At 41.3% G+C, this 16346-nt stretch overlaps 1 protein-coding gene across 4 annotated transcripts in view; it reads left to right on the top strand.

Annotated features, from left to right (window-relative positions):
* Positions 1–695: 695 nt before the first annotated feature.
* CACNB2 (calcium voltage-gated channel auxiliary subunit beta 2) overlaps positions 696–16346 on the top strand; it is a 246123-nt gene continuing 230472 nt past the window's right edge. The window contains exons 1-2 of one of the 4 annotated variants that reach the window (XM_065050843.1): positions 696–988; positions 12169–12261. In XM_065050843.1, the coding sequence (XP_064906915.1) occupies positions 890–988; positions 12169–12261 (192 nt within the window). In that variant the 5' untranslated portion in view covers positions 696–889. The remainder of the gene's footprint in view (positions 989–12168; positions 12262–16346) is intronic. The other 3 variants (XM_065050839.1, XM_065050844.1, XM_065050840.1) reach the window with 3 other exon arrangements.

Raw genomic sequence — 16346 nt, 5'->3', positions numbered from 1 at the left:
ATAAATCATCTTGGGGTGGAGAGTGGTTTTCCTGGGGCAGGTTTTAAACAGGTCCTCCTGTGTAATACCTGATAGCACAATGAAAATTCAGCAGTGGCTTTCATCTCACCTGATAGCTAGGAATTACTCATCCCTTGTGGATATGTGCACGGCTATCTTCAAGAAGTACAGGAAGAAACCGTATCAACGAGACAGACCTATGGCAAGACCTCTTTGGCAAGTGCGGGTTCGTTCACTAAACCCAACCATACCCCATGATTCTGGCATCGGTGCGGCCTGGGACATGCGACGCCATGCGGTCAGGGACGAGCAGCACCGCAGGGGTGAGGAAGAGGGGCGCACCCCGCAGCCCTGGCTGAGCGGAGGGGTCCGGCTGGGGGCGGGGGCGCAGCGCGTCTCCCCCACCACTTCTACCCAAACCGCGCCCGGCAACCCCAGAGCTGTCTGACCGCTGGGAAGCGTGGTTCGCAAATAAGTCACTGCCGGGAGCCAGCCCCTCCCGCCCTCGGCCACGAGTGCCTGGGAAAAGCGAGGCCTAACCCCCCCGCGCCTCAGCCCCAACTTTCTTGCTTGCCCCTCGGCCGCGCAGCCCCAGCCGCACCGGGAGGCAGGCGCCGCCCGGGAGCTGCTGCCGGGCGGGAGATGCTCGTTGTCACTTTCCCTCTTCCCCACGCACCGCCCCCTGCCCGCCCCCGCGCCCGGCGGTGCCCCGTTCCCCGGCGCCGCGCTGCGCGCTCCCCGCCGGCAGCAGGCAGGGCCGCGCCTCCGCCCGTCCGCCCCTTACCCCGGCATGGCCGGGTGCTGAGGGGCGCCCCGCCGCCCCGGCTCGGCTCGGCACGGCTCTGCCCCGCCGAGGGGCTCGGCGCCCAGCCGCCCGCTCTGCTCGCCAATGGTCCAGAGCGACATGTCCAAATCGCCTCCCAGCCCGGCGCAGGAGGTGCAGATGGAGCTGCTGGACAACCCCCTGCCCGCGGCGGGGACAGCGCAGGTACCGCGGGGACCGCAGGGCTCGGCCGGGGGCTGCGGCAGGGAGCGGGGCGGGGGGCGGCGGGACCGGGCCGGGCTCGGAACGCTTCGCCCTGAGGCAGCGGGCGGCGGGCTGGGAGAGGCGGGGAGGGGAGCGTCGGGGCTGCCGAAGCTGCCGGTCCTTCAACTTCGGCTCCCCGCCATCGGAAAAGTTTGAGGGCTCTCCTAAGGCGCCTGAAACCCCGGTACTCCCTCACCCTCAAATGTGATTTAATTAAGATGCACAGTGGGATGCTCTGAGCCATAGAAGCACCCTAAGTCAAAAGAATCTTTCAGTGATTTGGAAGGTGGACATATAAGAATACGTTGCTTTTAAGGTGCTCTTCCGTGCGTGTATTACCCCCAGATTACGGCTATTTTTCCCTGCTCCAGTAACCTGTTGTATTTCTACCTGATGCTTACCACGCACTGCTGAAACCTTCCTCAGCTGTGACACAGGCTGCTATCGGGCTGTGTTGATGGGGGAAGGCAATTCACGGTGGTTGTTGGGCAGGATTTTGGAGGAAGCTGAAGGTGTTGAGCACGCTGCAGGTTTAAGCTGCTCGATTACCATGCGGAAGGTGGCTGTACAGTCATCTCTGAAATTTTAACAACTTAGTCCATGTGCACTGCGTTCAGGTGGATGGATGAAGAGAGGGAGACAGGGTGTGGATGTCAGCACACTTGGTAAAGACTTTATATTTTGAAAGGTGGTTCCTGTTTAATATATGAATGTTGCATAATATCTTCGAGTTTGCAATAGTTGGCTACAAAGACGGTGCTATTTTTAAACCCAGTAAAAGGGTGGTAAAATCTGATTGCGTTCATTTTAAATTACAAACATGCTTGTTCTTGTTAGGACAGAGTTTTTTTCCTTTTGGGGTGGCAAGTTTTATTGCTGCTGCCGAAGCTATCTCCGATGCTTTATTTTCCTTGAGAAGGAGGTCCGGTTTCATCACAGAAGTGCTCAATTGCCAGAAGAAAATGCTGTCAGTCTGTCAAAAGACTCACTAATTGATCTATACAGTGACAGCAGAACAAAATCCAGGCACTGAAACAGAGACTAGGTTTAGCTGAGAAAGTGTCTCTTTGGATGTGAATTTGACTGCAGCCTCCAAGTGCAGAGCAGACATTTCAGTAGGGCCATATGCTTTGCCAGCTTCCCCAGAAACAATGACAAGGGAACTAATTTATGACCTACAAATTTCGCATTTTTATATCTTTTCGGCCCTAAGCACAGAATTGGCAACTGTCAAAACATATGGTGCTGCTCTGCCTGGACAAAAGTCTAATACTGATGATAAAATTGATCTTCACCCCTTTTAACTAGGCATAAAGACAGGAAGAATAGTTTGTTTAGAGAGGAAGGATAGTTTGCAAATACCTGCATTATTTATGTTTCAGGTAAAGGCCTGATGTTCTGTTTTACAGAATTGGTTTCTGAACATTCACAGCCAAAATGATCCACTTTTTAAGATAATAGTAATGCAGATTTTAGTTCAGAGACTGTTTTTCAGTTTTCACAATCAAAGCCATTAAGCAAAATAAGAATCGTATCTTCTCTGTAGATATATATTCTAGATGTACGTAAACCTTTGGTAGAGAGGAAATAAGATTATGGAAGCAAAAGAGGCCATTGGCTAAATAATAATGTTAGTTAATTCCTTAGCATGCACTGCATTGAGAGACAAGTATTCTGATTTGAATTTTTGCTCTGTTAACATGATTTCAAAAAAATTGATATTGTAAGATCTTGCCGCTTTAGAACACATTCACAGTGGTTAATGAGAACACAGAGGGTTAATGAGAACATGTGAATCATCAAGTAGATTGCCTACAGGTACTTCAGTTGTGCCCACCACCATCTTTTTCACTAAGGTACTTGAGTATCAATCCTAGAAACGTTTCATGCCAAGTAATGTGTCATATAAACAAAAGCAACCAACACACAAGCTTATGGAGTGATATCATTCCTAAAAGTATTCTCTCTGAAGTGCTACTTCTGCAAATTAAGATTTAGCAAAATAAAATTGAAGAGATTTTGTAGAGTTGTAACAAGCCTCAAAATTTCTCTTATTCGAGAATTTTGCTTTTGCAAAGCTGAGGATTTCTTTTAACCTGGCTGTACATCATGGTTGATATGTTGGATTGTGCCTGTCTATCGATTTTGGCCAAACTTGTCACCACTTGGCAGAGGAGTGAATGTAGTTAACACTGTGAAAGTAATTACTCTTAAAAGGTGCTTAAATATGTGAAATATTCCTGGATAAGTTCTATTTCTTATTTTCAAAATGCATTTTCCTAACAAGTTCTGCAAACAAGATAAAATCCCTTCAGGTGTTGATTGTGACAGTTATACTGTATTCTCCCTGTGAAGTTCTTTGCAATGGGTACAAGGTATTGGTGTGTTATTCTGTACTACCTAATATTCTGTGGCTTTTAGTTCCACGTTACCGTAAAAACATAGTTCTGGGTACTCACAGTGATCCTAATCCAGGTGGGGTTGTGCTGTAGTTTCAGATGTCCAGTTTTATCCAGATGAATGGACACACTGACTGTTACACTGTGGAGTTATTGACAACATGTCAGTTTTATCTGTGGTCCTTTTGTAATAAAACATGGATTTGATTATCTGAAATCATAAGACAAGCAAACTCTGTTTGAATGCATCAGTGTTTGATGATCAGAATCTATTTTTTAAATAATGAACTCCAGTCCTGTTTTTAATTTTTTATTTCAAGAGCTCCCAAATTCTTGGAAGCTGAATTAGTAGAATATTCAACTTAATCATTCTAATTTACCCAAATACCATGCTGATTTGTTTATATTATATTGTAACATAGTATATTAATACCTTTCATGGTAACTCTTGGTCTTTCTTCTTCTCTTTTCCTCCCTCCCATGTAATTTTTTTCTGATCCTACTTAAAAGTCCCTCAGTCCCCAGAAATCATTAGATTCAATTTCTATTGCTATTTTCTCATAAAGCTTCCTGTGTTGTGTCATAGGAACAGTCATAGCAAATCAGATCAGTAAATTATACGGGATGTTTCAAAGAAACTATAATTGTAACATTGCGTCAAGGAACTACAGACTTCCTTGTGGAAGGTATCTTATCCCAAATTAGTTTTTCCCTATTCCCCATTATTATTTTCCTCCTGTTCTTTTTCTTGCCTTCTTATGCATCATCTGTCAATGCAGGTCCTAACAACCTGACACATTTTAAATGAAACCAGTTCTTTTGATTGTTTTCTTCAGCTCTTTCACTTGCATTTGGATTTCCTTTCTGCCCTAATACTGTTATGTGCTTCCTCCTTCGAAGTCTAAAGGCTTCACCATCCCGGGAGCTTTGGGCTCCAGCAGATGGGGTTGTATTGCTGAAGGTAAACTGCAGGCATGGGTTTAGGGACAGGCTTCTTCAGTTTTCCTTCTGTATTGACTGCGATTGTTACTCATGTGAATTTTAGAGTAATGGGCATGTGGTGACTCCAGAACATCAGCTTAGTTACTTGGCCCTAGAACAGACTGTTGTCCTTCCTGGATCTCCAGCTATCTTTTCAGTTGCATAGCACCATTCCCTCACTGCCTGTCTTGTGGTAATGAGGAATGGAAAGAATAGCCAGGGATTTATTCTCAGCAGATTAATCACACTGCCCTCTGCTGCTCTCTTTCAGCTGAGCTGATTTATCACAATTCACACCGTGTTTACCTATGCTTCAAATAAACATTTTGCAACAGTGTATTTCCCAGTGCTAAAACAAATAAAATTTATATCCATTTGCTTACTTAGGTAATAACAATAACCATTTGTTATAGGCATGGAAGGTTTTTCTCTCTTCTAGTAGCATCTGTAGAAGCCAGATCTGATGTGTCAGTGGCTCAGTGGAGCATATGCGAATGAAGAAGAGATTAGATCAAACTGCATTCATTGGACTTTCCTATGGTCCTCAGCAAGAAGCAGGGTTTTCTCTCTTGATTTGGTAACTTCCTTTCAGTGTTGTGCTCCTTATTGAAAAAAATAGATGTTAATAGTCCTTCACTGAAGAAAGCCCTTCAGGTTTCAGCGGTTCTCCTCTGCTCTTCAGTTTATTTTGCAGTCCTGAAATCCAACAGTAATAGGTGATCTTGCATGCTTATCTCTTCCAGAGACATTTATTTGCCACTTGGGTATTACACAGCTTCAGCATACATGTGCTATAATAATTGTTTTTTACATTTTCCTAGAGAGTAAAATCCCTTTGAAACAATTCAGCAGTTTCAGTCCTGAGGTATTTGTGTATCTGGTAACCATCTTCTAGAGGCTGCCTCTGTTTTTGTGTTGTTTTGTTTCCAGGTTTATAATTTCAAACCATTATAGATGAAAAGTTCCTGAACTCTTCCAAGGCTAGCTTCTTTGGAGTCTTGGTTACTTCTGCTTCTTTTACTCTGTTCTTTCCTGTGCCAGGATAGAAGAGTTTCAAAATAACACAAAACAACCCAAATCACCCTCCCTCTGTCAGCAGGGAAGCAGACCCTTAGCAGATGGAATCTTCCACATAGGGGCTGTTGCTCCCTGCAAATATCTTTCTGCAACAGAGCCAGATCGCTTTTTCTGTTTGCTTGTGTCAGAGAAATACAGAAATCCATGGAGGGCAGGTGGGTTGGAGCAGGCACATGGCCTGCAACTGTAGTTGCCAATCTTAAAAGGCTGCAGGAGGCACAGTGGGGTTTGGACATGAGCTTCAGCACCTACTGCTCTTGTGTGTTCCTGTTCTGCTGTCTTGGGAGCAGACATCTTCATCACTGGTGTTACAGGGAGATGTGCAGCAGATTTGCACCGAGGTGGGTTCCCAAGCCACTGGGGAGGAGGAGGGTGGACCAGGTCCCCTACTTCTTGTCTGTCAGGGTGGAAACTGCCAGGTGACCTGGTCTGATGCCAGAGCGAGAGCACTGGGAGACGGCTTAGGAATGTAGGAACTGGTGAGAATTAGGCTATTTCTAGCTGCACTATTGGCAAGGCTTTATCACAGGCCAGCAGAAAAGAGCATCAAAGTTTTAACCCTGTTACAGATTTCTCAGCAGAAATGGATTTTCTGTTTTCATGAGGGGAAAAAGAAGCATCTGTCAAACGGTTATTTTTGGAGTATGTATGCAAGTTTGGATAAATAAATAATTTGTGGAGGGTGTTTTGTTTTGTTTGGATGGATTTTTTTCTTTTTGTGGAGGATTTTATAAAAGCACCATGGAATGGATTTAACAGAGTCATTATTGTAGCTTGTGTGAACTTAATGACTGTATATGGAGATCCTCAATTTGACAGGATTTTTGAAGGGAAGCCTTGTATTTTCTGAACTGTGTCCTGATAGCAAATGTTGTTTCTTTGAAGAAATCCAGGTTTTGAGACCAAACCTTGGGCTGCTTCTCTGTTATGGGGACATGAGTCTGTGCCCCTCGGGCAGGTTCATCACTGAAGGTATGTCACAGGGTGCCTGCCATGGGACTGCATCGGTGTTGATTGTGTAGGGTGACCTGAAACCCCAGCCCTCAGATGGAGGCAAGCCAGGATATATTGCTATGTTCAGCATTGCACTGTTACCCCTGTTGTCGTTGTGGAATGGAGCGGTGAAGTGCTGGGGAGCTTGTCACCAAAGTCCACGTATATCTTCCAGCCCCTGGCTGTACTGTCGGAAGGCTGACCTCCCCTCCTTTGTGAGATTAGTGGGATTTGTCATGCAAAGATCAGAAATATTCATGTCTCTTTCCAGCTGACCCTTTATATCTAAAGACATGTGTTTTGTGTTATTTGAGTGGCAGGTATGGGGATTTACCATTACACAGCTGATACTGGAGGCTGCACCATTCAGTAGCTGGATGTTATAATTTCTGAGTGGTGGCAGGTCTGGCCATTGATCAGAGAGGGCTCAGGAGGTCTGATGTACAGGACCACTCTTGCCTTGTAACGAATTGGTAATAGTGGCAATGACTTGTTTTTCTAAGAGGTGAATGGAGCTGAATGTATGTGTTCTGCACTGTCCTGGCATGCTATTCTTCAGTTGGGACATGGGCTTTTTAAAATATCATTTAAAGTTTTTGCATGGGAAGGAAAAATGCTGAGTGCACTCTTTCTTTTCTGACTCTTTTAGCAATTCTCTAATCCTTCAGAACGTCACTCTTTACCTCTAGGTACTCTTTTGATCCTTGTAATTGGTCATTTGTTCATCTGAGATTGCGTAAGCTTCATTCCAGCTCTTTTTGTTTTCTGTTTTTGTTCTCTCCAGCTCCTTTCTTGCATCATTATTTCTGTTTTTGAGAACTGACTGTTTTGAGAAGTGACTCTTCTGCACCTTTCCTTTATTTTTTGAATGAGACTAATAGGTTAGTTCTTAAGAGTTCATCTTTGCCACTTACCATGATATCAGTCTCAATACTGGTGCTATTTTACCCATTATAATTAGCAAAGGTTTGGGCTCACCCTGTCTATACTTCTTCTGTCTGCTTCAATACAAAATACCAATGGAGTAGTTGCTGGTGAAGGGCATTTTAAGACTCTCACTGAAGACTGATTCTCTGGTTGTAGAGAGTTGGTCATTTAAAATATTTTATATTCCTTCTTCCAGATGAGAGTATTTTTCCTACAGTGATAAACCATGCCTTCTGCTTGTCATGTGTGTTAGAGGATTAAATGTTACAGATGCATGCTTTTCACGCATTGAGGCAGAACCTCATGAAAATTAAAGGATTCTGCCGAGTGACACTGGTCTCATCTGTTTGCAATAACAAATAAATGTATATGAAACTGTTAATTATCATGAAACAGCTAAGCATGCCTCTAATGCTTCATATGATTCCTGTATTTCGTTTGATTACATGGGCTGAGTAAAGGTTGCAGAGTTGAAAGGAAGAGTCTTTCTTTGCTCTGTTAAGACTTTGATGATGAAATGTTTTTTATGAGATTACTTTGGTAGGTTTGTGTTTGGTCTTTGTTTTGGTTTGGGTTTTTTGGTGCCTTCTTCAAAATTTAATTTTTATTTTTTTTATTAAGGTTTCACATTGGCTGTCAGGTAGACAGACATAAATGAATGTGTTGTGTTTCTCGCCTTTGGCAACTCAGCCAATTTTGAAAGAACTTCACACAGCTGACTAATAAACTGAGCTACACTTTCGATCTTGTAAACACATGTATACACAACTTTATTTGTATAAGATGTTCTGCTGAAATCCCATGAGAATGTTCCTGTCAGCAAACTTTTTATATAAATAGGCTTGTTCACAGGGCTGGAGTCAGTTGCATTAACATTAGCTGGGGCAGATGATGATAGTCCATACTCAGCCGACTATGCTGGGTTTTGAGATTGTTACCACTGGGGTGCAGAGACATTTAGTCCCCTATGGTTTTTCTGTTAGGTACATCTACCATATAGGTTAAGAATGACTGCCCCGTGTTGCTGCTTTTACTGGCCAATGTCCGCACATCATGATTCAGCCTCTTATTTTTAGCTACCTAATTGCAGCCAACTGCTGCACAGAACACAGATAAGGCAGCTAATTTTAATATGAAAATCACAGCAACATATTGAGTTTGTTGTTAAATTTTTTTTTTTCACACCCCCTCTCCCCCCACTGAATTGAAAGTAACTGGTAGATTATTTTTTTTTTGGTCACAAAGGTCTTGCTCTCACATTAGGCTATTATGGAAAAAATACACTCAAAGAAGCAAAAGCTAATGAATATGACAGGATGAGTATTCATGGTTCTCCACATGACAAAGTTATTTAATCATTTTTTTAAATATGTAAGAATCTTCTTTGTTTATGGAAGACTTATCTCATTTCTAGAAGTAACTTTCAGGCATTTCTGACTGTGGGAATAAGCTCGAAAGGCCTGGAGGACAAATGTTAACCCAGATTGGCATCCTTTAAATCAATGAGAACAGTTATCAAATCCCACTTTTCCCGTGTGCCGAAATGGTCTAATTTTCCTTTGATTCAGAGTTGGTCTGTGCACAGAAGCAGCTACAAAACTGACTTTCCCTGCACTGCATAGCCATGGCCTGCCATCGTGTCAACTGCTTTTTTGTGTTTGAAGTTAGGATTTAGCTTGTGCTCCTGAATCGTTTCCACTTATGTAAGACTAAAATACAAATTTGCATGCTGCTGTGCCCAAAAAAACCCCACCAAAACTGAAAAATCAAGGTGTGTTTCAGCCCGAGCTGCATTTACTGTGTGATGTTGCCTGAAATAAATGCTTTTAGTTGTTGCTACGCAGGTAGAGAAGTGTGCATTTTATCTGTGCTTGTAGCACGTTTTTATTCTGCTGTTGTTTGTTTTATCCTCCTGACTCCAGACGCAGTCCCTCTTTTGCATTCACAGAGGTGAATTTTGATTTAAAGATGTTATTTTATTTGAAGAATACCGATGTCAAGGATATTTTTAATGTATTCTAGGCGCCTTAATATTATATATTAGGTGGAATATTATGTTGTGTGGAAAAGGATGGTTCTGATATTACTGTCTGTTGCAACAGTAACTGTAAAATGTTTTGATTAATTTGCTGGTAACAGCAATTCTGATCTGCTTTTTATTCTTATAGATATATGAAGACCTTTCTATTATCAAAAACTTCTCTTATTATCAAAGATCTCTTTTAGAAATACAACTGTGCAAAGCCATTCCCCATTCAGTTTTAATTTTATATTTCATAACCTACTGGATTACAGTTCCACATTAATCAGAAGGTCCTATTTTCATCCCCATAATGTGTAGCATGCTGATTTTTATATAGTTCTGCTCTAACCAACACACCTAGTATTGATTCATGTGCCTTTTAGAAACTTCTTATATGGCTTTCCTACAGTTTTGTAAAAATCATATTGATTTAGAAAAACAGCTTTTCCATAAATATATATTTTTGGGGAAATAATTGCTTTTTGTGTAAGTCTTTGCTAGTTCAGTGGCATAATAGATATTAAATTATTTTTGCTGAGAATCAGTGTCAGACTGACAGATCTAATGTTACTAAAGTCATTATTTCTAAAAGATTGGTATAATATTAGATTAGAACCAGTGCTCCAAGCTTTTCCAGAATCAACAGTGATGGTCCAGATACAGTCCGACATTATTCTTATGCATCTTGTGCATGTCATGGCAGCAAGTTACCTGAATTTGTCAATTTGACAAATGATCGCAAGTTAGTAGTGGCTGTCTGTCGTCCTCCTCAGTTACTCTTAGATTGCAAAATATTTTATGATATTCACCATGTGTGTTATTGCTAAGAGGTACGGCTCAGATTTTGAAGTCATGATCTTAAAAATGTGCCAGTATGAGATTTTAATTGTGCCTCTGAGCCTGTGCTGGAGCCCACCCTTCCCTACCCCAAGAACTGATGGGCCACAGGCCCAGAGCTCTGCGTGGTGCTCTGGAGATGGCGGCAGCCCAGAGGAGGACATGCTTTGTGCACCAGGCAGAGTTTTATCCCAGGGTTTCCTGTATCAGGGCCAGGCTGTCAGGAGCGTTGTGTTGTTAACACATTTGCAGCCACGTTCTCCAATATGCTGATCGTAATATTCTCATCATGCCTAAACCCAGGACCGACTGCAGCTTAGGGCCAAAGGCAACAGCAGGATGTTCATGCATGGACTTGTAGGAAATAATAGTGGATAAATAATATAATTTATTACTGTAATATTTTCAGATACTAGCATGCTAGTATCATCATCAAGAGGGTTTTTTTGTTTGTTTGTTTTGTAGTTATATATTTTAAGGAGAACAATGAGATTTCTGTAAAGGGATTTCTGTTCTGGGGAGAAGGATTGTGAGGTAGTATGGGGGAGGAAATTAAATTAGTCTCAGAAAATTTAGCATGTTAGGTGATGGAGGCTGATGTTTTTTGTTTTGTGGTGGGGTTTTTTTGTTTTGTTTTGGTTTTGTGTGTTTTTTTTTTTTTTTTTTTTTTTTTTTTCTGAGTTATTATAGAAATTGCAAGTTCAGTGCTGAATGCAAGATGAGGGCTAAGATTGGGAATAGGCCAACAGAGACCTTGAAAGTGAACATGAAGACCCTGTTTATTGCAGGAAACTGTGGGAGGTATTTAAAGACAGGAGACATGATCCAGAGAGATGGATTAGTAAAATGACCTCAACAATAGCATAATGAGTGAGGGGAAAAAAAATCGCTATCTCAAGGAAAGTAATGTTTGAAGTAGTGAAGACATGATTTTGATGTAAGTTTAGATGAATTTAAGCAATGCGATTAGATAGGAAGGGCTGTCATTTAATGTAGTTGTGCAAAACAAATCTGCAAGATTTTGCTATACCTGGGAAGGATGCCTTGGGAAGGGGCTGAGGTGGTGTTATGGCACAGTTTACAGTCACCACAAAAATAAGTGGTTGCAAATGGCAGAGTTTTAAACTTCTCATATTTTTTGAAATTTGTTTTATAATATATATGTTGATGGTCCATATTCATCATAAAGAACAAATAGCTTTTTGAGGGGATTGGGGCATTTGCTGTGTTTCTAAACCATAGTTTAATAAGTTTTGCTTCAGCCAACCACTGCTTTCTCCTGGTGTCTTTTTGATTTCTGAAGAGACAAAAATGATACCTTACTTTTTAGTTGTATATTATCCCTTTTCCAGATATTAATACATGTTTTGTCCTTTTTATTGTTATACTGCTTTTACTTCAGCTTTTTGTTTGTTTTGGTTTGGTTTTGTTATGTGTTCTTCTTCAGTTGTAGGATTGTCTCTGAATAGGCAAGTTGTAGGTAATTTCTTGCTGTTTAATATTTCCTCAGTTGACTTGGCTCATAGCTGTGAGGTACTGGAGACTGCCTCAGTATCTTCTTTCTTCTTTCCTAACTTGTTTATTTAAACTTACTGCAAAACAAACTGTACATTTTAAATTATTGTGACTTGGGTGAATAATACTACAAGTATACAAGTTTCTCCGTACCTGAACATGAAAAAAAGCCCCAAAACAGGCAGGGCTCAATTGTCCAAACCTGATTGTGTTGGTGAGCACTTGTGCACAGAGCCCCATCAGTTGCTTATTGAATATGTGCTTATTAATTAGCATAAAGCTAATTATCCGAATCCCTGCTAGCCTAGGAGGCATTAGTGATGCTTGTAGTGAAAGCTTTCTGTGCAACACAAACTTAATGCTATTCCTTTAATCTTATTTTTTTACAGTCTTATGGTAAAGGCGCAAGAAGGAAAAACCGATTCAAAGGGTCAGATGGGAGTACATCTTCTGACACTACCTCTAACAGTTTTGTACGTCAGGTATGTCTTTTTCAGTTTTTAAAAGACTTGCTGATCTTAACGTTCAAGTGATATTTTTTTTTAGGTAAATTATCAAATCAAAGAGTGACACTGTAGCCTGAGAAATACGAAAAGTCTCTGCCAACACAGTGAAAAATATTTGGTTGCTATTGTTTTGATTTTGGCAGAAAAATACTTTTTCATTTCTTATTCATTTCCGTGTCTAGTATTTTGCATTATTTTTGTTTCTCTAATGCCATCAGGTGATTAAAGCTGGAGGAGGAGGTGTGGTTTGATGGCAGTGACTAAAGTGGCAACATTCGGGAGAAAGCATCGAAGCCCTAACAATCCTTGGGGTTTACCTCCTTAAAATAGTGCTCTGTGAGGCAGCGTTAACTTAGATGCTTTCCTCCCACATCCCAGTGTTATTTTAAAGCATGGGTTGGAGGGGAAATGCGTGGCAGCATTTGTCCCCGTCACACCGATGCTGAAAGGCCTGCAGAGGGTGGAGTGGTGCCGTAGGCTCCTGTGACCTGTGCCTACGTTTCTCTCCCTCAACAGGGGAGACTGAAGCGAGTCCCAGACCTGTGAGGGTGCTTGGGGGCACCTCGATCTCACCGGCAGATGTGACAAAAAATGCAGGGAAGGGTATCCAGAGCGTGGTGTGGTCTTTCGCTGCAGAACGGTGCTACTGAAGCTGTGCTTTTGTGGAAGGAGCATGCATTTTGATGCGTGTCTGGTTGGCAACAACGCGGAGAGCACGAAGGGTGTCCAGAGTATCACAGTGACTGTGCCAGTGCAAACTCTGAAATACTCTTCTTCATGGCCTGCTGATTTAAGCTGTGGTTTTGCAAATACAGACTTTGCCGTCTTTTTATGGAAGTGTTCTGGAATTCGGGAGGTTTCCCTGTAGACTTTTTGTTTTTGCAATAAGCACGCACCAGACCTCGTTCTCCACCGGCTTATCTTTCACGTTCCTCCATCTCAAAACACGTAATGACTTCACTACTGTTGCATTGACTGTATCAGCACACATTTTCTGTTTGCAAAATCGATCTACTTCGTCCTGCTGTGATCATGATAGCAGGTTTTGTGATAGGCTGTGGATTTGATAAAGTCAGGCCCCCATTACATTTCAGTGTCTGTTGAATATAGTTGTGAAATATTAATTGCTCATGGGAGTTTTTCAGTGGCAGTAAACCATATCAAGATGAAAACCTGGATCAATAAATTACTTATTTGTGACATTTTGTCCTGTTTAAAAGGAAAAAGCAGTCCAAGTAGTGTTTGGGAGCAGCAATAGGTTCTCCCACTTCCAATGAGCCTTTTTAAAGACATCTGTGTTGCTGTTTTCCTTAGCTCCTTGTGGATGTGAAATTCATTCTGGAACACTTTTTGCAGAGTATGAGTGTTTATTTTACATCGGCTGCACATGGTTCTTTGCCTTTCTTGTTTACCTAAACGAAGTCTGAAGTTGGTCTGAAGTATTTCTTCTTGCTGTCATGAGGGGGAGCAGGGCAAAGAGGATGCAGCACAAGGAGGTAGATCATCAAACTACATATAGATGTTGAGGTGGACTCCTGTAGCTAGAGGAGAACTAGTTGGCTCTATAGACTGTGGGGCATGATTTATCAAATCTGCAAAACAAGACATATAAAACAGGGTTGGTGACCTCCAGTCTGAAAGACTCTGTATCTTTCCCAGGGCTGTAAAGGGAGAATAGAGTATGACTACCTCAAGTGTGAATTCTTACAGAAGAGATTTATATATTTCCCTGAAATAAATCCAAATTTGGTAGTTACTCAAGTGATATGATAAAAATGACTGAATGATGAAATAGGCTTCTGCAAAAAAACCCAGAGATTTAATAGAATGCTGAAGCAAAACTCAGTTTAGAAATGCTGTTATCACTGAAGATAATGAAGGGATGCTAATGAATAAATATTGATGTGACATCATACAAAATAAATTTAAAATAAGAAAATCATCACAAAACATTCCTAGTAAGTAAAGGCAGAGTTGTTCGAGTTGTAGTAGATGTATAAGAGAAGTGTCTCTTTCACAGTTGAAGCTGAGAGGTTTACTTCAGGGCTTGGGCTGCATTTTCAACAGGCTTTTCTGTTCTGATTCTCTCCCTGGGACTGCTTGATTTTCTCTTGCACTAAGGAAGAATTGGCACCAGCATGACCAGGGTGTTCAGCACCCCAGATATTAAATAGAACGAGTGCAGTCACTTTCTGCTGGCTCTGCTGCTGTGCCCTTCCAGAAAACACCTTGGTGCTGCATATTGCTTGACTCCATCTTTCTTGGAGGATATTTTACATGTTATACATGAACACAGTTGTTTTGCCATAACCATTTATTTGCAGGAGAAAAAGTGACTCCAATGATTTGGTGTATTTTCTGAGGTGGGTAAAAGTTACAGAACAGCAGACCAGAATCGATGACGTAGCCATTTATTTTACATTATTTTATTTTAGTGATATTTTAAAACTGGGAAGTCAGTTTTGGCTTGGAAAGGGGTTTGTGGTGTTTTTTTAGTAGGCAAACAAACTGCTTGTTTCTGTGATGCTTATGATGCCTATATCTGCCTTTTTTTTTTTCTTTCTCCTCTGAATTCCCTTATTTCCTCTCATTTCCTGTCTCCTTTCACATTTACTTCTTAACTTGGCCTGCAACTTTTATGCGCATTTCTACAAGTACTCCCTTCTGCTCTCAAGAAGGAATCCTGGGATTGTCCTGAACATTTATGGCTAAGGTCTTCCTATATTCATCATAAAGAAGGAAGAATATTTGGAAGGAGCTTTGTGTCATATTTAGCTTTCCCTGTCCTTAAACTAGAAGGGCGGCTGGAGGTGTGCAGGTTCTTCTTGTAAGCATGGGTGTAAAGTGGACGTTTCATAACAGAGAAATAAATTGGTGCTGAATAAGAGAAGACAAATATGTCAAGTCCTGAAGACCTGTTATGCATGTGGAAGGCAGCGGACCTATTGTGCAAGAGCAAGTTAACTTCCTGTGTATGCGATTCAATCATTTGAATCCACAGAGCCTCGGGCCATTTAAGTTAAAGTTGCTGCAGGCCGGAGGGAGTTAGTATCCATTACTTACACTGACAAAGCTTTATTGTGTCTGTGTTTTACCTTTTACTTAAGGGCATCTGCACCGCTGGCTCCAGTATGTACCTGGCAAGTTTCCTGCAATGCATACAAAATGCTACAGTAGGAAAAATAATGCCAACTTAGTTTTGCTTCAAATTGCTTGAAAATTCCTGTTGTTGTATAAAGAGGATGAAATGCACTTTGCACAGCCCTGTGCACAATGATCTCTTCCACTTACATCTGTTTTTCAGAGTGCTGAAATAGTGCAGAACAATCTATTGCTAATGTATATAAAAGGAGCGTTAAACCAAAGCAAGAGCATTTACAAATATAATTTAAAAAAACATTCTTTTAAATCCAGTACTATAATTTTTATCTATTGATATAGATTTGCATTTCTATTTTTTACTTGTGACACTGTAAAACCTATGGGATTTTAGGAGAGTGTTTTGGATCATGTTCTATTTGTTTGTTACAAAAACTTGTTTGTTTAGTTTTGTCTCCAGAAAGTTATTGATGATATTGGAGCTTAAAAACATAACAACTTGGCCTTCCTTTCACTTGCCAGCAGCTACTGCTTGACTTTCTGTATTAGGAAAGGGAAGAATTTTTCTCCCCTCTGTTGTGTTGTGAAGTCTTGTCGGCAATTAAGCAGCGTGTTTGGAAAACAGAAGCATCACTGCACACCAATCAGCTCCTAACCGACTTTAATCAGTTGTCCTTAGGGAGTTGAAGAACACTGTGTTACATAGTTTTCATCATCTTTTTTTGAGCTTTGGAGTGATAAGCAGCTTGTTCTTAGGGTTAGCTATGAAAGGCTGAATTGGATCTGATCTGTACTTGGAGCCATTTTGACTGATGTGTGGTAATGATTTTGTTCCCAAGAGTTTTTTTAAAATACAGATCAGACAAAATATTTTGCAGACAACAGTATGGCACTTCCCAGCAACATTATTTTAAGCAAATTTCATGTTCTGATAGCATTATAGATTTTGTGGTTGCACTTCT

Source organism: Columba livia, chromosome 2, assembly GCF_036013475.1.
Source record: "Columba livia isolate bColLiv1 breed racing homer chromosome 2, bColLiv1.pat.W.v2, whole genome shotgun sequence".
Taxonomy (NCBI): Eukaryota; Metazoa; Chordata; class Aves; order Columbiformes; family Columbidae; genus Columba; species Columba livia.
Note: the sequence above shows the minus strand (reverse complement) of the source record. Positions and strands in the feature narration are given on the sequence as shown.